Source organism: Hetaerina americana, unplaced genomic scaffold (genome assembly GCF_022747635.1).
Source record: "Hetaerina americana unplaced genomic scaffold, ioHetAmer1.1.p SCAF_7, whole genome shotgun sequence".
Classification (NCBI taxonomy): domain Eukaryota; kingdom Metazoa; phylum Arthropoda; class Insecta; order Odonata; family Calopterygidae; genus Hetaerina; species Hetaerina americana.
Window position 1 is genome coordinate 7,073,224 of NW_027287316.1, and position 24,510 is coordinate 7,097,733.

Sequence of the window (24,510 nt, forward strand, 5' to 3'; positions counted from 1 at the left end):
ACATAAATATCGAAAGCAAATGGTTCAACAATATTCCTCTATTCACACATGACAAAAATCATGTGATTGATCAACTCCACTACTTACACACACAACAGCAACAAAGTAATATTTTACCCTAACGTTATCATGGGAAATTAAATTTTTGTTTTTTTCTTTACACAATACTTAACAAGTTACAAAACAATAAATAAATTACAATCGAGGTCTATTTATACCTAAATTACAATACAATATCTACAATCATTTTGACCACAAATCAACATACAATAACAACAACCATTATTATTTTTTTTTTGGACATTGCTTATTTAAATATTTATGCTCAACAAAACATCGTTCTAAATTTATCTGAACAATCTCTCCTCAAAAGTATTAATCATTCATTTATGCACATTAATACAAATCCTCCTTCAGTTTTTTTAAGTATCCTAACCAATTAAAGTGCCTTAATATGTACATGTATGTATGTGTATAATCCTCGGACAAGCGTGAACATTATGGTTTGTGCACCAAATAGAAGATGAGCTTAAGGGCATTGGGATCAATGGAAGACCAAAAGAGAATACGGGGACTGTTAATGTGAACATATGTCACAACACTTTCCTCAGTAAATGCTGGAGACAATGTTGCGATTTTTTTTTCAAGTGCCGTACATGATGTTTACATTTCTTAGACATACACTCACGGGTAATGATCCCTCAAAAACGTTTATCTGGGTGGTGGGAATATGCAATTGTTCAATGGATTACAAGGCGGCAGTGGAGAGCATTAAAGACTTACTCGGGGGAGTGAGTGGATATTGTGGAAGAAACCAAAACAGTATTAATATGCGTTTCCCTTTGTGGAGTGCTTGAAACTAAATCATCTGCTACAACATGGTCACATATACATATGGCTGAATATCCTAGGCTTAATGAATTGAATTCATCAAATAAAATGACTATGATGGTCACTGGCCATTGGCAAGCATTACTTTCATAGATAAATACATTATTTTGCTATTGAATGTGTTATAAAAGTACAAAGCATAGTTGTGTTATAGATGAATGTAAAGCATTATGCATCTATAGTACCCACTTTCTGATATCATTCTGTATCATTGGTTGACTGAAGAAGTCTTTCAATTTGTTGTGATCTCAACTGCACAAGATTTTCATGACATAGCGGCCCTTAACATCATCTCAACATATGCACTGATTTCCTTCTCATTTAGTAGAAACACACTTTGACTCTTAAAGGAGGCATTATGACCAATTACTGGCATATAAAGTCTTTCCCTCACAATTAAACACTTTCATCATTTATATTCAACAAAAAAATCAACAGCCACTTCCCTTACATTTAGTCATTGAATCCACTCACATGGGGACCCTAACTTGGATGGAGCTTTCCAACGAAAGCGTACGTACGTGTCCGTGATAGGAAAATAGTGCTCAAGAGGACTAAACACCTCTGACTCTGCTGCCTTTGCAGCTCTCTCCTCAACTGCATGCAATGACCACGCCTACTTTGACTAAAAGGCCATGCAAAGAAGGTACTGTGACACCACCAATTTGCATCACAATCCTAACATATGTAGTCATGCCCTCGTGCTTCCAGTAATAACATTTCCGAAAAAATGATCAACGCTAGCTTTTTCACCCATCTAACATAAAAATAAATGTCACTGTCGCTTACAAAGCATTGCATTAAAAAGCTTGGATTAACAGCGACAATAAGTTAATGTGCCCATGGTGTGAGGAGAGCATGAATTTCTTTTTCTTTCTTAAAAATAAAACTAGAGTATTCCCCGGTGAGAATGAGAGGTGTCGACACCTCTAATGACCTCTATGTCAGCAGAGACTACAACATTCGGATGAGTCGAGGCCGTGGCATGGGCAAGGGAGGGCCACAGCCAGCCCCACCGGCCCCGATACCACCCCCACCTTCCCACCCTTCCCCATGTTCCGATTGATGTCCGAGCAGGGCTGCACCGTCCCATCCACAGCCTCTGATGACGCAGCCTTCTTGGCCTTGCCCAGGGTGGCAGAACCCCCGTTCATTACCCGACAATGTTTCTCCGATGCGCCCACCACTCCAGCGGGAGGCGGGGCCGAACGGACCCTGTCCCGGATGGACCCACAGGACTGAGCCTTGTACAGGCGCCCCCTCAGGAGACCGGGGAGCCACAGTTTGCGGTGCAGGCGAAAGTACCGTGCCAGCCTCGCCTTGCCACCGTACTCGCCCCCGCCTCCCGCCGACCACGAGTTCCGCACCCTCCTGTTCTCCTTGCCCTCGCCCTCCTCCTCGCCCTCCCCCGACTTCCTCACCGGGGGCCGACAGGTGCCATCGCCCGCGATGACGCCCCTCTCGGCCGGGGACGGAACCACCAACACGCTCTTCTCCCCGCCCCCCGCCTGGGAGCCCACTCCCGCCGCCGGGGCGGCGTTTCGCCCCTCGTCCGTCTCCGAGGCACCGATGGCCGCGCCCGATGACTGCGGCCGTCGCCAGCCCCCGAAGAGCCGCACGCCGATGCTCGTGGACCTCGAGCGGGGCGAGTCGTCAGGGTTGGCTCCTCCACCCTCAGGGGGGGCAGCAGCCGTCAGGGCCGCAGCCCTCGATACGGGCGGGGGCGTCACCGATTCGGCTCCCTCCTGCACCTCCGTGATGCGGTTCAGAGACTGGCTCTCCCGTAGCCGCGTCTCACCCGCTCCTCCCCCAGCCGAGCGCCTCCGGAAAGGGTGATGGTGGCCCCCGGAGGAGTTGTGCCTCCTGCCCCCGCCGCCGGAACCGTCGTGGTGGTGGCCCCCGGGGGGGTCGGGGCCGCTCCTCCCACCCCCTTCACCGTCGCCTCTCCCGCCACCCCCCCCACCTCCCCCACCTCCTCCACCGCCACCCTCGTCCCCACCGCCTCCGTTGCTGTTCCCTCCACCCCCGGTCCCACCGCCGCCGCCACCGGGGTCCTGGGAGTCACTCGAGTCGTCGTGGGAGTCCCTCTTGGGGGGCAGTGACTTGAGTTTGTGCGCCCGCTTCTTGCGCGACTCGCTGTCTTCGTCACTCGCGTCCGATGAACTGCAGCTTGCCGTCCGCGCCTTATGCATCCTCTGCCGTCGCTCGAAGCCACTCCCGCGGCCTACGTCCGTCGCCGCCGGAGCCCCCCGCGCCTCAGGAGAAGCGTGCCTCTGCTGTTGGGAGGGCCCCAGCTTCGCCCCCCCGGGACGATGGTAGCTCCTCTGCACGGGAGGTGGCGGGGGTGGTCGGGGACCTCCTCCGCCCCCCTGGACCTGCTCCGACCCCTCCTCGAAGATCTCGTTGAGCGTCAGTTGGGGGGAGCTGCAGACGGCGTGCAGGGGGCGCGTGGGGGAAGGGAGGGAGCGGTACCTGGGTGCGGGAGGCGCGGCACTCACGGGCCGAGGAGGGATGGCCACGGTGGAGGATGCCGTAAGTACCGTGGTGGTGGTGGTGGGCGAGAGGACCCGTGGACGGGTGGGCCTCGGGGGCTCCACCAGGGGCCTCTTCTGGGGGCACGGTGACTGCGGCTTGCAGGGGGCGTACGACGCCTTGGCCCCCTCGCCCTGCTTCCGACTGGCGGGCGAGGCGCTGGTGGTGCTGCTGGTGGTGCTTGTGGTGCTGGGGGCGGGTGGCGGGGGGGCCATGGCGAGCCTCTCCTGGACGGCCACGTTGAGTCGCCCTTCGGAGCGGCTGCCCCGGCGGTTGAGGGAGCCGCTGCCCCCGGCGCCCCCGTGGTTGCCATGGCCGTCGTCGCGTCCGGGGCTGCTGATGTCATCCTCGTCCTCCTCCTCTTGCACTATGCTGCACTTGCGGGCGCGGTAGCTCTGCAGATACAAAGGGAGAGCTACTGTCAAGCGACCACGCTAATCCTGACCAACTTATCGACATGAGTTATCAATTCCCCAGGGGGCACCCATCACTCGAGGCCATTATGACTCCATTGCAATCATGCACGAGCAAAGCCAAAGCTTGCAGTACTAATGCTGGGAGTGTTCATCAACCAGACCTCAGGAATTTCTCAAAATTGGAAGTTTTAGTCTTCCCTTTTGACCCAAACATGATGAGGCTTGAAAAATGCAAGGACTGGTGACTGACAACACTGGGATCATTTGCACTGCCTCAATGCAACAGTTAAAACAGCGATCGGCTCCAGAATAATGTTGAAAAGTACTGAAACTTACTTTAATGCATCAAACCTACATTAAATCAAAAATAATTAAATTTTCTTCAAAAACTTTTCAAGTAGGGCAACTGTTTGGATTAGTTGAACAACATGGCAGATCAGATTCTCATGTGTTAAGTTTTCTACACTTACTCAGGAGCGTAAATATCATCTTGCTTGAAAATGCTAAGACAAGGCAAAAAAAAAACATTTTCATTAGTGAAAATTCTCCTTTCCCCCACTATTTGCATTTTCCCAAATTTTAAAATTTTTTCCTGGGGTTCCTAGAAAGGTGCAAATACAGGATTTCACTGTACATATGTATAGGCCTGAGGGTAGATGGTGGAATATTCTTTCCCAACATTTCAATTAACCTCCACATCCACCAGTCAGTGACAGACAATCCAGTGAGTGTTTCAACTGAAAAGCAGTAGTAAAACATTCCATTTTCATCGATTCAATTGCATAATAATCACATACATTATTTCTTAAATATCCTCTTTGGATTGGGGTTCAGAATTTGACAACCAATTCAAGTATACTTTTTCTATGACCCACTCTAGTTGGTCAATCAAACGTTCTCTCTCTCTCTCACCAAGATCACTCAGCATTCACTGAATTCATAGGCCCAATTACATGGCCGATATAACTGGCATTAATTACCTTTTCCATCTCATGATCCCTGCCGACAAAAACCAATTTTAAAGGAGGGCTGCTGAGACACAAATAATTTTAATCCAAAGCTGTTAGTCGGCCCTCTATCTACTGGGTCAACATGCCCAGGACCAATGTTTCTAAGGGAAGATATATTTCATCATGCTTATACATTTATCAGCCATCATCTGCTACCATTTGCTTTCCACCAATCTTCACTTTCGTGAAGCCCTAAACAGGTAAGTGTTCACCTTGCGCTTCCCGCGGACTCCCTTGTTTGTAAATGATATAAGGTGCAGCTGCCCTTCCAGAGCCTACCCCTGTCGGATGTTTTTAGTGGTAGTAGCATTTAGGGGAGGCGACTGACAGCAGAGGTCATTAAGGCCATTAGAGATGGTTGGGAAATGATGAAGGGTGGTGAGAATGCAAGCATGGGCATTAGCCTACTCTTGACGAAAGGCGCCAAGGGGTCTGCAGCTTAACCCCCCATCCGATGGACATCGTACTCACTCAAAAGCCCTCCACAAAGCACCTCAAGCAGGGATCGGGATACCACTGAAAATTATCGTCCACCTCCAGGATTCGAACCCGGTCCCTCTGGGTGAGAAGGCGGTATGTTAGCCACCGCACCATCCAGGGATGTTTTTTCCACGTAAATCTTTTTCATTCAGTAATTTAAAACAGTCAATCAAAGAATTCCATGACTTATGATAAGCACTGAGAGAATATTCTGTGTAAGTTGCTAAATGTTGTGTTTTCAGGATCAAAAGGGACTCACTCACCTGGGGGACTTCAAGTGGAGTCCGTGGGACACTCAGGTGTGTCTGGCTCACTTTTAAAGTTGTATTGTCTTCTTCAGCTTTGTCTTCAATCAGGGAACTCTCCAAACCTTCATTCCCATACGTTTTCCTGAAGACACAATAATAAATAAAAATCAATTGACAAAGCTTATACTTTTCCTTCATAACATTTTCAGAAGAATGGAAGATTTTTTCATTATGATCAACTCATTACTAGCAATAATTAATTTAAAACAATACTATTGATCCTTAGGCTGTATAAAATGACTATTACTTAGTTCTTGCCTTGTATACTATAAGGTGACTTTTCATCATGAGTTTTACTTATTTACTTCTCATCAGGTGTACATGATGTTATCATTTGATCCCATTCATCATTGATGAATTCACTTGAGCCTCATGTTCCCTCGGCATTTTGGGTGAAATAAGTGGGTAGAAGGCCAATTCAAGTATATCCACATATTCAAATTTTTGAGAGGTCCAGTAAAAAGGACAACACAATAAAATAAAATTATGAACAAATTGACTCTATCTGATTCACAAGAATTAGTTGAACATGGGAACAGTTCACACATCTCAGTAATGTATTGGAAGGAAATGGATTTACTAGCAAGAATATCGAGAATATTATGTTGAGCAAAAATGACCTTTATATGGATGCCAATCCTGACTATGAAAAAATCACAATACGTCTAATTATAGCATAAATTTGGGATGCTATGACCCTCAACGACAGCATTGGACGTACCCTGAGACGATGAGGGATGGGAGGTGAGGCGAAAGGCGAGGGGCGGGCCGTGGGGTGCCCTGCGTGTACCCAGCTGAGACGGGACGTGGCGGGTGTGGGGTTCCAAAGTGGTGAACACGGTTTTGCCCCCCTGGTGCCGTCGCTGAAACCACCACTCCCGTGCCCTGGTTTCCCTGGTGATGGTGGAACTGTGGTGCCCTCTTGTTTGGTGCAAAGGGTGCCACGCCCCCTTGCTGCAGCCTCTGCTGCTCCTGGCGGTGTGCCCTCAGCTTGCGCTCAGCCAGGAGGAAATACGTGGCCGTCACGTGGTTGTATTCATTCTTATCCAGGGCCCTGGAGGAATGGAAGAAAACAAACAAATGAGGTGAAAAAAAGATCTAAACTGACAGGCATTATATCAATTACACTTTTCTGAATATATTGTTTGTTCACAACCAAATCCAATTTCAAATATATGAATTCTATTTTAATGTTAATGTATATGTATTCAACTATAGATGGGACCACTCCACTTTGTATTGCTTTCAGGGCTGATTTGGTTCTCAGTTTCTCAGTCCTGATAGTTCTAGTGAATGGACAAGCAACCAAGTATCACCAGTTATTATGGCAAGCAAAAGCACAATAATCTTCTACGAAATTACCAGCTTATTAAAAGTCATACATACAGTTCATTAGTTTGTCCTTGCATGGGTAAACTACAGCCCTATACGTATTCTTACTCGTTCAGCCTTGGTTTTAGATCAGCCCAATAGGCCTCCTTCATATTATCCATCTTTTATTGTTCTACGTATTGGACTTACATGGTGAACCATCCAGTTATTTCGCTTTGCATAATGTTCTTTGCGAAGTCATTGGGCCCAAATTTTAGCAATGGGCTGTGATCAAAATATGGACCACCCAGTTGGAGAGGTTGACAAATGTTTGTTACAAGGAAGTGCACTCATAAGTATTTTTTTGTACCCTGCAAGCCACCGTTAGGGTGTATGGCAGGGGGAGTGTTGGTATGTGTGTTTATGTACATGTATAATCAACCATCAATATATATATATATATATATATATATATATATATATATATATATATATATATATATATATATATATATATATATATGTGTGTGTGTGTGTGTGTATATATATATATGTGTGTGTATATATATATGTGTGTGTATATATATATGTGTGTGTATATATATATGTGTGTCTATATATATGTGTGTCTATATATATGTGTGTATATATATATGTGTGTATATATATATGTGTGTATATATATATGTGTGTATATATATATATATATGTGTGTATATATATATGTGTGTATATATATATATGTGTGTATATATATATATATATATATGTGTGTATATATATATATGTGTGTATATATATATGTGTGTATATATATATGTGTGTATATATATATATGTGTGTATATATATATATGTGTGTATATATATATATGTGTGTGTATATATATATATGTGTGTATATATATATATGTGTGTATATATATATATGTGTGTATATATATATATATGTGTGTATATATATATATGTGTGTGTATATATATATATATATATATATATATATATATATATATATATATATATATATAATATTATATAAACCATAAACACAGTAATCAACCCGAAGGTCTGTTTAGTAGGTGATGTTAGAGTTCACCCAGGACTAAGCCCGACAGCGTGTGAAATTCACACATCAGGGTAGGGGGGCCAGTTCCTTTCCCTGTGCTGGTTATGGTTTCCCAGGAAGATCTGGTAACCAAAACATCACATAGGTTTGGTGGAGCTGCAGGTGCCCAGAGAAAATTGCCCAGGAATTGAACCCGTGACCCCCCGGTCAGTAGTGTAACACTCTACCCCTTAGACTACCGCGACCCACTCATGAGTTATACATAAGTTTCAAGTACTATCACAAATTTATACATACAATCTCTATATTTATATCAGGTTTCATGATACCTCTTGAAGAGACGTTTAACCGACAGTCTGTTTCCCACATTTTTACTAGACTGTTGTTATGCCAAGGCAACTAAATGGATGGAAAGTGGTTCCTCTTATTTCCGAGATGACCTTCAGGAGATTTTTTTTCCTAATTCAATAAACTGAAATAATGAATGAGTGAGAGAGAATAGACTCCAACAAATTTTATATTTGAATTTAGAGATATAGATCAAAAGTCACCTACCTATTGGTCATGTGCTACTATGCACATAGAAGCTTTATCCATTGGAATGTGCCCAACAACTTTTACAAAACATTTCTTCTAACTGTGAGGAGCCACCAATTGAAATGAGACATAAGCACAGTGATTGCTCATCATTTCCCTAAAAATACTCAATGCAACTTGGAACTCTCAGACGATCTGACTACGAATGAACAATTAGGGACCAGATTTTTGCATCAAAGATAAAATTTTGTGTCACAATGAGATATAGGTACAGCAGCCTCACCATTAGCTGGGATGAAAGGGAACTAACTGATTAATATAAAGCCCAGTTCAAAAACTGCCCACATGAAGAATCTAGGCAATATGTATTGTATTATGACATTTTTTCCAACCTTAAATCAGAAATTTTTCTCATAATTCACAGCATAGCACTACTCGTGAACACAATGTAGGTGTTACCTGGCTACTGAACATTCCACTTTGGAGAACTTAGGATAGGAATTTTTATCAAATATCAGGCAAATAATAAAATATGATAAAGCAAGACCTGGTATTGCCTATGCTGTAGCAGAATGATTTGTTGATACCCTTGGGTTTATTGAGTTTGAACTCGGGTACCTTTCAATAACAAACCAGTTTTCAATCCATATTAAGTGAATGTGTAAGCTGTGCATACGTAAATTGTGATGAATAAATCAATGAAACAGAATACAGAATGGTAGAATTTATTTGAGTATGTTTATACTTTCTTATTCTACCATGATGATTCCATACAAATTCAATTATTTAGGAATGCATCAGAATGCTTCCCTACATTTAAGAGTAATCCCCCTTTCATTATGTCAACTCTTTCTTCAAATTTCACTTCAAAAATATATCGCATGAGGCTTGAACCAGCTGATGTCATCGCTGTGGCCTTGCCCAACTTGTAATGACTCAAAATGGTTTTCAAATTTCTTTCGGAGCTCTCTCATTCAGAGTATTGCTCATAAATTTGATGGATATATAATGCTATTCATGGAATGGAATTAACCAATCATAACTCATATTCTGATCACATGCACAGCAAAGTAAAACTGTTAGAATGGCACTGTGTGGTGGTTCTGTTGGTACTTTTCATATCTTTATTTTGTTCATACTAGGACAGCTCCAAGATAAATTATTTATTGACTGAAAGAAGATGTGTGAGCTATTGGCTGTGAACGTTAAGTTAGGTTAATTCCTTTAGCCAACGACGCTTGACACCAAAGAGTCTCCTCACTGTATATCTCTTTACTCTCCCCGTTGATAGTCATCGGCTGACCAAAATAATGTCATTGAGGCCTTCTAAGTTTCTTATTATTGGCTTTAGGAATTAAACTAACTTCATATTCACTGACTGTTGCAACTGGCATACAAACACAAACTTTTATGGTTGAAGTGAACTATAAATGCCTTTAATAACCACCAAATTTTCACGGTCCATAAAGTTCTGTATTACTTGAAACAAACTTTTATCAGTTCTTATCGTTGAAACATGATAATAATGACTGAAGGTGCTGATTTTGTACATGTTAAACCATTGCTTATGGTGGCCAAAGCATAATTATTCTGATCAAAGATTCTTTGGCCATGTGAAAACCTCATCAAATGTGTGATTCAGATTTTGGAATTGGATCATTAAATCGTAAAGATGGTAAACTGCTTTTGACTAGAAATCGGTCGGCACTTACTCGAGTATCTCCTCCTTGGCGGCAATCTTCCCGTTGACCATCTTCTGTATGATGAGGGCATGGTCCTCCTCCGAGACATGCTCTCTCGAGATGAGTGGCAGGAAGTCGGCTGCCGCTGTGCCACTGCCATCCCCACCCCCCTCCACGTCCCCCTCGCACAGCCATGGGTCCGAGGCTATCTCCTCCAGCGTCGCCCGCCTCTCGGGCTCCCGGATCAGCATTCTCTGGATCAACCTGTCACACGACCGGAGGGGGAAAGGCACCAAGGCCACACTTAGCATAGAACACAAATTCAAACAAATTGTCACTGTGAGCACGCTATACGTCACTCCAAAGATCATCATCAGGTCACCAACTATGGTGTGAAGGGGACAGTTCATATCCTCCTAGCCATTTTTAAAATCACCTAGCACACTACAACTGTCGAGGAATACACCCACTCTTATTCCTTACGTGAAGGACTGAGGATCAGTCATTGCACACCTGCTGGGACGTCTCCTCCTAAGAAGCTAAGTTTTGACACAACAATTGTGCAGTAATAAGAGCTTATATCGCGTTTTGAAAGAATTACTATGAGAGAATCAATACCGCATTGCATACGACCAGCATTATTTTGAAAAATCAAAGAGTAATTCAAAAGGATAAAAATACATCAGTATCATGAGATTGGGTTAACCAGCGTACCACCATCAGAATCACCATAATGTACACTAGTTACGCTGGAACGTGAAATAGAGCCACTAATGCATGTTTATGGCTGTCTTGCTACAGATGTTCACTGCCGATTTGGTGACCATATTTGTGGAATTAAGACAATTGTTTAATAGTACCAAGGAATGGACAGTTAAGAAACACATATACAGTTTTTGCTTGCACGGCAGAAAGTTGACCTTGTTGGGTGGAGATTGTTTAATGGAGACAAGCATGACTTTGTGAAACCATTTTAAACATCAAATGTGCTATTTCTCACAGTTATTTTAATGATTTTGCACGTGAATATGCTACTGAATAGTGTAAAACACTTTCACTTGGTATAAATTATATTCAATATAATACAAATGGAAGTTATTTCCATAAATTACAAAGGTACACCTTTTCCAGAAGGTATAAATACAGTACCATGAAAAATGCTTGTTCCTTGAAAATGGTGGAAAGCATTAAATGTGTTGGGTATTTGGGTCGGGCGAATGAATTTGCTGGACAGTTTAAATAAAATCAAATTATGGACACTACAATTGTTTTTACACAATTTGTTTTTGAAGACTATAATTTACAATGTTGATGATTTTATTCCAGGTTTCAAAGTTGCTTCCAAAATGTAAATGAAAGGTGACAAACAAATTATCCCTTTAATCGACTCTCCAAACTACAGCTTAGAACTCATGTGTGGCCAAAATATATAAGTAGGCACAATAAGCAACGTGAACTTATGGTGCACACTTGACTATCCATTCGCCAAAGGATGCACGACAAACCACGGATAACCAAAAAACATCGACATCCAAAATACGTGTAAAATATGATTGTGATATAAACGGAAATGTACGGAGACTCTCCCAAGTAATTCCTTGTGATTAAGTCATGTTTTTTAGCTGTGGAGATTACATTTTTTTCAGTTCTTCTGCCATTTTTATTAGGGTAGAATTATAGGTTTTCAATACACAGAACTACCATCTTGTGAATAGCAGAACATATTGTCCACAGAAACCATTTTTGTAGCCAGGAAAAAACCAATGAATGGCAAAGGATGCATTTAAAAAAATGTTTCACTGGTATGGATTCATATTCATTATATGATACCAATTAAAATAATGCAGCAAAGATAGTAAATGACTTATTTGCGGCACAGTAAAGCCATGCATTGGCGTACCTTAATGAATGCGTTGGAATCAATAATGGGTAAGTACAGATAATACAAAGATATTTAAATTAGAACATTAAATACTATTAATAAATGTTGATTTTGTGAAATGACAAAATTTTAAGAAAGTCTATGCATTTCAAAACGTGTATTTCTTAAAAAGCATATCACAGTTTCAAAAGCATGTAATCATCTTAAACTTTGTAAATTTGTTAAAATTTTGTGGTTCTGGGAAGAGAGAAGAGTATGGATAATCTGCATAATGTACAAATATTCCAGAGTTTACTGCACTTTGATTTAACTCTGTTGATAATGCTGATGGTAAAAAACCGGATGGGGGTGATCACGCATTGGGGGCACATTAAGCTGGGAAAGTTATCATATTTCCCAAATCAGACCCAAGAGTACAAAAGTTTATTAACACCAATCATCAACCATCATCATTTAAGCTTTGTCATCTCAATGCTACAATGCCTACCGCTTGCAGGGCAATGAGACGTGGTTGGGGACGGTGAACTTGCAGTCCATAATCATTGTGAGGGTCTCACTGTCATTTGCTTCTTGGAAGGGAGCAGTGCCGCAAACCAGCATGTACAGGATCACACCCAACGACCACACGTCTGTGAGCAAGAGAGAGAGTGCCGTTAAAAGGGAAAAAGTCCAAGAAGTGGCATGATAACATATCATCAATAGAAATTATGTCAAACTGAAGAATTGCTTAACCCTCTTCGTGCTGTGTACTGCCAGGGGTACAAGCGAAAAGTGCTGAGGATAATTTAATCAAATGTATCTTGTGAGAGAAACAATATTTTAAAGTAATTTTTTAAAGATATCCATATGCAGTTTTTTCAATTGTATATTAACGGAACTAGGTAATATTTATGAATGAATTTTACACCATTTTACAAAATAATTGCAATTGCTTTAGTCTACTACCCGTGAAAAAATAGCTTACATTTGAGTCGATATATATCGTCCCATTGCACCTTTTGCCTGAGATGCAAAAGCCAATATATTGGCCCATTGCACTAAAAGGGTTAAAATCACTCTTCACTGATTTCATAACTTTTTCATTCCTTTTTAACTTGTCGAATTTCATTCACAACAACTATGAATTTTATGAATTTCAAGGGATATAAAATGAATGATGCAGAGATAATCATACATCCATATAAACGTGTTCCTATACAGTGAACATGGTATTTCTACAATCATAGATTAGTTTTTTAATATTCTCTATATTTTAGAGATAAGTTTTAGATTCTTTAGCACAAGGTTTTTAGAGTCTCAAATCACAGCACTTCTGAAATGACAACACTCTCTAATTCAAGAGGGGCACTGCCTGAAAAGAGTGACTCCAATCACTAGAAAAGGTCATTAGGAGTACAGCTATGCTGAGATGCTAAGGGATGACAATGTGGGCATGAACAACATCAATGCACTTGAGCTTCCAGGAGCACATACCAACAGCTGGAGCATCATAGGAATCACCGAGGAGAATTTCCGGGGCTGAGTACGCCAGAGAACCACAAGATGTCTCCAGCTTCTGTCCAGGGCAGAAGCGATTGCTGAAGCCAAAATCTGTCAATTTGACCACACCAAGCTTCTCAAAGAAGACAACATTTTCTGGTTTGAGATCGCGATGCACAACATGAAGCTGGTGACAGTACGAAATTGCACGTACAATCTGAAAGATTAAAAAAATTGAAAGTGCATAAGCTCCATTTGGCATTCAGAAATAATATATGATCATTCATCAACAAGAACCGATAGAAAATTAGATAAAATGCATAACTGATCTTGAAGTTATATACAAAGCGAACGGTAACTACGGCCGTATAAATATAATGGGAAGAGTTCACCCCAGCCGTACTCTTTTATAATTTTTATCGATTTACTGTTTCTATTTTCTCCAATATCCCCCACCCATCCTTTGCCCATTTATAAGAGTACGGCTGGGGTGAACTCTTCCTGATCTTGAAGACTGAAGTTGGTGCGATTTACACTACCTATTACAACAGAAACATACGTATTACAGAGTAATCACCACGGGTGATTTGGCAGTTGAGAGTAGCACTCAATTAATATTTAACCCTATCCGACATGTAAAATTCAAACATTAACGTGGGTTAAGGAGGGGAGCCAGTTCCTTCCTTCCTGCACCAACTGTGATTTCCCAGGAAGATCTGGCACCCAAATTATTGCATCGATTGGGCGAAGCTGAGGGTGCTAACATTAGTATTTTCACCCAGAACAAACCCTGACCCAACTATCAGTGTGCAAACATTCTCAAAATAAAAAATTTTTAAAAAGGCGATATTTTTAAGAACTGGGGAAAATAATACATTTGTCTTAGTTAATCAATATTCTCAAAAATAATGGTACTTATTTATATATAAAATTACCACTTATTGCCGGCCAAATTTGTTGAAAAAAAATTGAGACTGTCTTAATGTTATTTGTAATTTCCTGTTATATTCTTCTGTACTTAGAAGAAAATGCTACATAGATCATTCAAAATACAGTAAAATCTGTCAAAGGCAGAATCTGCAAGAGGTTGAAACCTAGAGTCAGAAATATGGAAAAAATATTGCATAATGATCGCCTTATTCTAAACAAAAACCACTTAAAAATTGACCCTGTTAGATAAGTTTGTAACATATTGTCCTCTGTATTGATGTAACGTAAAACAACCAAACATGGCTGACTCATTGCACATTTGCACATTATTATAAAAAAATAAAGATTCAATGCGAGGGAGAGACTAGCTGTGTTGCTTTGAAATTGCCATGAAAAGTACTAGTGGCCCTGGTTGTTTGTAAATTAAACCAGGCATTTCAATATCCACATTTCCAATTTTAAAGCCATGCTTGCTTGAAATACAGATCCCACTCTTAATTCAGGTTCCTGCTATGTCATAACATTTTGATGACGTTTCACGGGCAACTTCAGCGCATACATACACACACATTAGGTCTTTCTGCATCGCAATATGACAAAAACTCTCCTAAAAATCAGCACATTCTTACCTATTCCAATAACTGAAGACTCTTTGACTTTAAAACTAGTGAAACCTTCCAAAAAAAAAAAGACCAAAAGTGTCTGAAAGTCATTATAACAAGGAATCATTACACATCACTGCATTAGAGTTAGAGGGAAATAATTGTTTTCTGTTGAAAAATAATATACTGAGATGCCCTAAATGACAGATTAAGTACTAAAATAAGTCATGCAATATTAAAATGAAAGTAAGGGATATGATTACATGATAATGTGATCAATCATAACTTTCACCATGCACAAATTGTTAGACATAAAGATAGTGGAAGGGTAGGAGAAGCAGTGAGGGATGGAAGTGGCAATGAACAAAAATTTAGGAAGAGGATTGGTAAACATAGACCTAGAGAGTCATTGAATATTATTAGAAAAGGTACAGGCTGGACCATTGAACTTGGCTCTAACTTTCTAAGAAATCACAACAGAGAATAAAGAAGTTAAATGCAGTAATGAAAGTAGATGAGAAGCAGGTAGTCACATTTGCAGGATGATCAAGTTTGAGTTAGCCAGCCCATCAAGTGATTGCAATTATTGCTAAGCACATAGCAGAACCAGCGTAAAAAGGTATGAAATGAGCCAATGAAATGCAAACAAGAGTAATAATGTCCCCAAGAAACAGAAAGACTGAGATAAGCCTTGTAGTTCTGGGGCCAAAGTTAAAGCAAGTAGAGAATTTATGATCTAAATGCCAAATAGTTATGAAAAGGAAGAAGATATGATCAACTCAAGGAAGTGATTGCAGGTGTTCCTGAGAAGAAACACTGTGTAATGATGGGCAATTGGAATGTGCTAACAAATGGAGGGAGAAATGACATGAGGTCAGAGAGTGTGATTAAGGAATAAAGAATGACTGCAGGAAGAAAATAAGGGCTCCGCAGGAGAAATGGCTCATAAGATATGTAATTAGATTATTTTATGGTTAGACATAGAAACACAAATGGCAGGACTTAGGAACAGCATAATCAATTCACAGTTTCCTGGGAATGGATACAGATCCACATAAAAATTTGGTGCTTACAAAGTGGAATTCAAGATGATAAAATGAGGAAGACGAGAAAATGGAAGCGTTAAAAGCTTTAACAGATGGGAGAAGGGAGGAATGCCATAAAAAACCTTACCATCAACCAAATGAGCATCAAATGAGAGCAAGAGAATGTACTTTTTCACAGAATTTCCACAAATTCTATGGAAAAGCGTGTTCTCTATTTCATTCGACGGAAAACTAGAAAGTCATTGATAAAATCCTAGACAAAGGCAGGGGTTGGATATAATTGGAGAAAGGCATTTAAAAAATTGACTAAATGAAAGCTGGGAACAATAAATAAGAAATAGATTAGGAAGCCAGGGATTACAGATTATTATGGAAATTAAGTAAGAGAAGGAAATGGAAAGATTGAAACGAAAATAAGCAGATGAAAGTAGAACAACATACATTACAAACTACGGCAAAAAAATTAATATGGCTGAGTTATTTAAGAAAGTGAAAGTACTGCCAGAAAGTAAGACAGCAAAATTCATTTGCAATGTCACAGGTACAACAAGCAAGGTACAAATCAAAGAAGAGGAGTTTCAGAGAAGAGAGAGAAAGAATGAATGGAAATACTAGATGGTAAATACATTTAGCCAATAATATTAGATAGAAAATTTTGTTTACTCTGAGAATTTTGAGGTATTTGCCAAAGTAAATTGGGTACATATAAATAATCTATTGCAAAAGACAGGGCTACATTATAGGGATAAACAACTTATCAGAAAATCGCTCATGTCTCAGACTGCACAGGTGTGGGTATTGAATGGAGAATCGGGATGGTCAGCTTTGGGTTGGGGAAAGGCAAGTAGCCATTACCGACGATTTTCAACATATACATCGAAGAAATCACAAGAGAGAATAAAGAAGTTAGATGCAGTAATGAAAGTAGATGAGAAGCAGATAGTCACATTTGCAGGATGATCAAGTTTGAGTTAGCCAGTCAATCAAGTGATTGCAATTATTGCTAAGCACATAGCAGAACCAGCGTAAAAAGGTATGAAATGAGTCAATGAAATGCAAACAAGAGTAATAATGCCCTCAGGAAACAGAAAGACTGAGATAAGCCTTGTAGTTTTGGGGCCAAAGTTAAAGCAAGTAGAGAATTTCATGCATTTTGGACAAAAGTGAAAAGGCCATTAAAAGGAGAATTGCAATCAGAGTAGAAGCTTCCTGAAAGAGGAGAGTATTATTTACAGGAAACTTGAGTGAAGTTGTAAAGAAAAGAACAGTGAACATCAAGCATGTTAAATGTCCAGAAACTTAAGCGATGAACACAAATTGGAAGCTTTGGAGATATGGTTGTTGAGAAGGATAGAAATGGTGATATCGACAGAACGAAAAACAAGTCAAAGAGAAGGAGAATATTGTCGGTAGAAATTGAAAATAAGACATGGGAAACGACACATGACATGTTGAGGGCAGATAGGATTTTTAAAACCGTGAAACAGATGGGAGAATATTGGGTCAGCATAGAAAATATGAAATATGATGCTACAGAGAGTTTGTAAGACTATTTTGGATTTAAACTAACAACTATTGTTATGTTAACATGTGCTTAAATATCTATTACTTATTCATTCTTTTATTAACATTTGTTTTTTTTTTAATTCATCCAAAATAAGCTGTATGTGATTAAGAAATTTAAACTACATTTATTTCTACAGCAAGCAAAGCAGTATAGATGGGGAAAACATATGCATGTTGGACGGAACGAAGGCAAGGAGGTAAATGGAGAAGAAGAATGATTTATTGTAATTAAGAGTAACTATTCATTTAGTGCTGTGTCAGCTGATACTTACAACTGCAGCAGAGCTTAATTTCTGAATCTATGGAAACGCCACCTTAACCAGGAGACAGATTAATCTTAATGATAATAAAATAGCAATAGAGGCAGTCTTAGAATTTTACAATCAATTGATTCCTGAAAACATTCAATTCAGCCAAAACATTACAGTTACACACTAAGAAAACTGATGGCAAAAGATCCTTCGGGTGAGCACAAGGGTGGATCCATTTTGACCACACCTCAAACACTCAAACAACACTACAGGTGATAACAGAAGGCAATTTTTATTTAATCATGAAAACGAAGAGCCCAGCGCTGTCCTATGTGCATGCAAAACAAAGCATTCAAGGTTTTTTTCCCAATATTCATGGGAATGGTAAAGCACTTTAGTCATGAGTTGAAGATAATGCATACAAGCTAGTCAGGATGTTGGCTTGTTTCTGAATGAGAAGGCTAAGATTCATGTACGAAACTATACATTAGTGACTCTTAGATTGATTGCACTTAAAAGTTAGCTCATTATGTTGGCTATTAAAATTTGACCCTGAAATCGATCTAGGCTCAAGGGGTGGTTATTGGAGCTTGTTAAATACCAGTGGATAATAAGAGTGAAAGGAAATGAGTTTAGAGTCAAACTGAGGGAAGTTTTGAATGAGTGTCAACCTGGCAAAAGGATAACAGCATAATGAGACATACTATATACCTGTATTGTTGGGGTTGGTGCTCTAAGGGATGCCTCAGAAAGGTTTGTGGGTATTTTGGAGAACTCCCCAAGCAATTAATTATTAAGAACACATGCTGACATCCACATGGAAAAGGTTTGCTTGTCTCTATTTACAGTTTAGACAAAAGCGTGTTCCTAGGATCATTACTGAGCTTGCTGTAGAACATAGCAAATATGAGAATCATTAAATATATTGAATAAGGAAGAGACCACCATCAGGTAATTTCAAAAGTACATTTTGGGAATCATCCAGTCGCAAGGAAAATTACATTTCAATATTTCAAAAGTAAATGTGAGCAGAATTCAAGGACATACTGGCATATTTAAAACAGAAAATACATGAGGTGATTTTAAAAGAACGGTGGCTGAAAGTGTGAGTGAAAGAATGAAAGATGCTTTCTGTTGGAATGAACAAGGAAATGATTCTGTCAATGCAAAGAAATGCAGGTAAGATGATGATTGCAGCTAAAGGTAAGGAATCTCGGAAGACATAAAATATTGATTACACAGAAGAAATGAATTAAAACAATAATAATGCAATTGAAAGAAAGGAAAGAAAATGAATAATAGGAGCAAATAAAAATATCGAAATTATTTTTAAGGAAATAACAGTCTTTTTAATTGGACGCAAGAAATGGGGCAAAGGAATGAATGTGATACGGAATGAGTGCGGAGATATTGCTTGGAATGAATCTGCAGATGGAAATTGAAATGGAATGTACGAAAAGAGTTGGGCAATTATGGTTTCGAGAACAAATGTGAGCAAAAATGCAGCAAATAATTCATAGGATCAGGCTTTTATGACTTTTCCTGTCAGGGATGCATACTTGTCTGAAATGTTCCCTCGCTACATGGTCGGGCAGTCCTCCATCATGTCGCATAATCAGGTCGTACAGGTCCCCACCATCGGCCAACTCAAGCACCAAATACAACTTGGTCTGCGTGTCAATCACTTCATACAGTCGAACCACATTTGGATGTTGAACCAACTTCATGCAGCGAACCTCCTGGAATCAAAACACAGAAAAGAAAATTAACAGACATGTTCAAAGAATGGCAGGATATGCTCAGATTAGCGGATGACTCTGCTTTGATGGAATCAACCACTAATGCACACACTAAAATTCATCAATTTCAACATGCAAAAAGAGCGATAGCCTCAAGGTGAATGATTTTTTACGCTTTGAATTCGATCAATTATCAGTCATATTTGCGGTATACAGGAATCACAGAACAAAAATAACATAACAATAAATATTAACAGCATTTTTAAAAATTGCATTGAAATTTTCCAGGAATAAATTCTCTTACGAATTGAATTCAATCTTGATTAAACCAATTTTGGAAATTAAAAAGATGGGCATTTCAATATGTCACTAGATAAAAATAAGGGCAAACCTTCATGGGTTACCATAATAAGCATTAGTTAATGATAATACAAAGTTATTCACCCAATCAATCAGAAAAATAGACATTTAACATTAATAACTATAACTCGTCAAAAATTCAGCAAATTTTTGTTTCATGAACTTATAAATTTCTCCGATAAGCAATAGAGCAGTTTTAATAGGGGAACATGTCAAGGGAGTTAACTGACAGCCAACAATATTTTCACTATTACGTAAGTGGTGAGAGTGTGACGGGGTTTAGTCAGTCAACAAAGAGGTGCGTCAATTTGGCTGAATCGGGGCACAATATCTTTTGATCCTGCCATTATTAGTAAAAATGTCCTTGAATTGGGCTGAATTTATGGGAAATACTAGTAAACACACTGAGTAAGCACTCAAAAAGTGAGAATCCACTGATTGGAAAGGAGAAGGGGGCCAGTTGAACGGTGCAGCAGTTTGTTCAAAAAGCACATGACGCTAGCATTAATGAGTTTTGAAATATCACCGTGGTTGTTTTCAGATCTCGGGTGAATGTCCAATTTGTAAGCACAATTTATGTGCAACTGACGGAGGCCATTTCATTAGAGAAACAGAATCATTATTTTCGCCATTACTCCCATCCCCACGTGTTATCTTTACATGAAAGAGACCAGATGGATTATTACTTTTCACAAGGCCAAGGCCGACTCCATTTAAGTCATGATCATGGTGTGGTATTTTTTGGGGGCCCTACCAATAATATTATCCATTCAAATGACATATTAAATAACTAGGATAGAAGTAATCAAGACAACCAAGCAACCAGACAAAGTCATGTTTCATCACATCAAAACAATGATGATGGCATATGTTGCTCCCCTGTCCATCTTAGACCACTTTCGCTATTCACAACAAAGGACAAGATCAAAGATGAAGACATTCAGTGGTAGTTGTTTTTGTGGGAGGCAACCGACAGCTAAGGTCATTTGCGCCATTAGAGATGGTTGGGAAATGAGGGGTGGAGAGAAACCTGGCGTCGGCATTAGCCTACTCTTTACGAAAGGCGCCAAGGGGTGCACAGTTTAAAGTCCCTTCCGATGGATGGTGTACTCACTCAAAGTGCTCTCCACAAAGCACCTCGAGTAGGGATCGGGATACCACTGGAAAAATATTTATTGTCTCCAAGTATTTGGACCCTTGGTGGGAAGCCTGTTCATTAGCCACCGCACCATCCCGATCCCCAAGAAGACATTCAGTTGGAACATTAATCCTATTTTATGTTCCTGTAAACAGCGTGTTATTACTACAGTAGTTAGTGACTTGGCTGCTTAGCAAAGGGGAGGTGAGGCGAATGGACGACAAGATCCATCCAGCGACCGCCAACCCCTGCCACTCACCTGGAATAGATGCGCCCTGGACACCTCGTCCAGCTTCCCCTTGTCAATCACCTTCACGGCCACCTTCTCCCCCGTGAACACGTGCCGCGCCAGCTTGACCACCGCGAAGTGACCGCGCCCCAGAGTTTCCTCCAGGTCATAGAGACCCGCTATCTTGCCGTCGTACGACGCTATGAGGCCCCCACTACCTCCACCGCCCGGACCCCCGGGGGCCACCGTCGCCGCGGTGGCCCCGTGCGGCGGTTGGGGCCCTCCCCTGTGGCCCCCCATGGCGGGGGGCCCCGCGAGGTGGCGGTGAAGCAGGTGGTGCAGGTGATGGTGGTGGTGACCTCCGCCTCCCACGGGGGTCGCGGGAGCCCCGCCACCGCTTCCGCCGCCGCCCCTGGGGGCCCCGGAGGTCCCAAGCGCGGGGGGGGCCGCGAGGTGGCGGTGCAGCAGGTGGTGCAGGTGGTGGTGGCCGCCGCCGCCTCCCATGGGAGCCGCGGGAGTCCCGCTACCGCCGCCCCCGGGGGTCCCGGAGGCCCCCATGGTCGTCGTGGGCCCTCCGCGAGGCATCCCCTCCCCGGCCCTCCGCCGCCTGCCCCTCCCGCCCTCCCCACCGCCCTCGCCCCTCTCCGCCCTAAAGAGAGAGAAACAAAAGCAAAACTAAGACAGGGCGCAAACCGTATTTCCATTGTTTTTCATAGATACACTCGGGAGCAATTGGCGGGACTCGGGTGCACTTATTTGTTAAAGCCACTTCACATCAGCTCATGTAATGGCAACGTACGAGGGGAATCAGAAGGGTGATTTCTCGAGTAAGCAGACCGGAATTTTAATGCTTTTCATTCGCTGCGATTGGTAGTAAAATTAATACGAACGTCATGTTAAGGGGATGGGTAAGTTTAAGAAGGTGATAACGGAAGTACTCCCACAATTGATGCTGTTTACCATCTGCGACAGGGTTTGATGAAGAACACAACCGCGCATGTAGGTATATTTCTATGCGTTTCCCGAAGTATACTTGTCCTAATCCTTGATCTTATTTTTGTAGCGATGGGAATCGAATAAACATTACATCGCCTATTTTTGCCTGAATGATTTCTGCTTGGCAATCGTAAAATTTCAAATATTTTGTAAAAGGGTTCACAACTGAAGAATGGTGTATTGGCCTTAATAGGATAATATTCACTAATGATATCCAACATCACATCGCATGCAATTGACTTAGAAAATAGTGCTTAACAATTTTCACAACTTCTTTCTAAAATAGAATAAATAATGTGGAGTGCAGAAGTATTTACTATGGGAAAATATTAAATAACTCAGTGAAATTCTCCGAGCAATTTTGGCAAATTACTGCCGTTGTGTGAATGGACAGTAGCACGCTTCTAATTTGAAAATTAAGGTGAACTTGAGGATTGACAACAACACACGACACGCATGTAATAAGAAATAAATGGCCGGAATCGTCGCGGCATAATGCATATTAAGTAAAAGTTGCAAAACAGGAGTGTTTAGAGACATTTGGACGTGAAGATTGCCGACTGCAACAACGTAAGGAAGAACTTACGACAGGTTTGGAAATGCAAAAAGGAAAAAGTGTACGTTTAATCTCCAAATGATGAATTTTCCGATTTGAATGGTTGTGTCGCAAATATTTACAGAAGGTAAGGCGGAAGCTGAATACTGAACTTCTTGTACATTTCCAATTTATTATATCGTCTCAATTTATTATTTAACCCTTTGTACTTCCTTCTGCCCAACTCCGCGTTTACATTCTTCCACCTTCTTCTCTCATCCGTGATCCATGGTTTCCTTGTCCATTACCCATTAACGGGTCCTATAGTTTCCTCCGCGGCTTTCGATATCCCTTTCTAGATACATTCCCATTTTTCCTCGATAGTACTAAGCTCTTTAACCTCATCGATGATTTCCTCTGCTCCCGGCTGATACACCTTTCTTGTCAATTCAGTTAATTCTTCTACATTCAATTTCCTAACCCGCCGCAAGAATTTATCACACCGTTCCTAAACCTATGCCTTACCATAACATAATATAAACTGATACCTTTCTGAGTCACCTGGAATTTTCCATGTATGTATGTGTATTTACATATCCATGCATGTGCGTTTATATATATATATATATATATATATATATATATATATATATATACACATTCAAACACGAAATCCCGCCAAACGGCGAATAAATACTCATGTATACAGAAACATATATAAGGAAAAGGGATAGGAACACGTATAAAGGACGAACACAATAGAGGTGGGGAAGGCGGAATCGAACGGATCACAAGAGTAAAAATATTTCCTCAACCGGGACTCGAACACCGGATCTTTCCACTTGCCGGGCGGATGCTCTTAACCACTTGAGCTATCGAGGATATGTAATTTACCCTGAGATCCGTGGGTCTTATATGTCGCCCGTATATGGTTAAGAGCATCCGCCCGGCAAGTGGAAAGATCCGGTGTTCGAGTCCCGGTTGAGGAAATATTTTTACTCTTGTGATCCGTTCGATTCCGCCTTCCCCACCTCTATTGTGTTCGTCCTTTATACGTGTTCCTATCCCTTTTCCTTATATATGTTTCTGTATACATGAGTATTTATTCGCCGTTTGGCGGGATTTCGTGTTTGAATGTGTATTTGGCCAATGTGGCTCATCTCTTTCTTCTGGCTATGCGTGCCACGAAACGCACTGTTCTTTTCCTGTATGATGTTGTATGAATTCTAACCACTACTCCTTTCCTCTTGTGTATTGTCTATTTTCTCCTTTGGTGGGTGAAACAGCCCCCTGACGCCATCTCTTGGCTAAAGAATCGGGGCGCTTGGCGACATATAAGACCCACGGATCTCAGGGTAAATTACATATCCTCGATAGCTCAAGTGGTTAAGAGCATCCGCCCGGCAAGTGGAAAGATCCGGTGTTCGAGTCCCGGTTGAGGAAATATTTTTACTCTTGTGATCCGTTCGATTCCGCCTTCCCCACCTCTATTGTGTTCGTCCTTTATACGTGTTCCTATCCCTT

General features: G+C 41.0%; 1 protein-coding gene across 1 annotated transcript; it reads right to left on the reverse strand.

Annotated features, from left to right (window-relative positions):
- Positions 1-1,835: 1,835 nt before the first annotated feature.
- Positions 1,836-21,783, reverse strand: Snrk (SNF related kinase). Its single transcript, XM_071595306.1, has 9 exons — positions 21,486-21,783; positions 19,549-19,728; positions 13,589-13,811; positions 12,603-12,744; positions 10,264-10,497; positions 6,359-6,691; positions 5,593-5,719; positions 2,864-3,818; positions 1,836-2,821 (listed from the first exon to the last, which is right to left on the reverse strand). The coding sequence occupies exons 1-9, from the start codon at positions 21,753-21,755 to the stop codon at positions 1,836-1,838; spliced, it is 3,450 nt and encodes a 1,149-aa protein (XP_071451407.1). The 5' UTR covers positions 21,756-21,783.
- Positions 21,784-24,510: the final 2,727 nt, after the last annotated feature.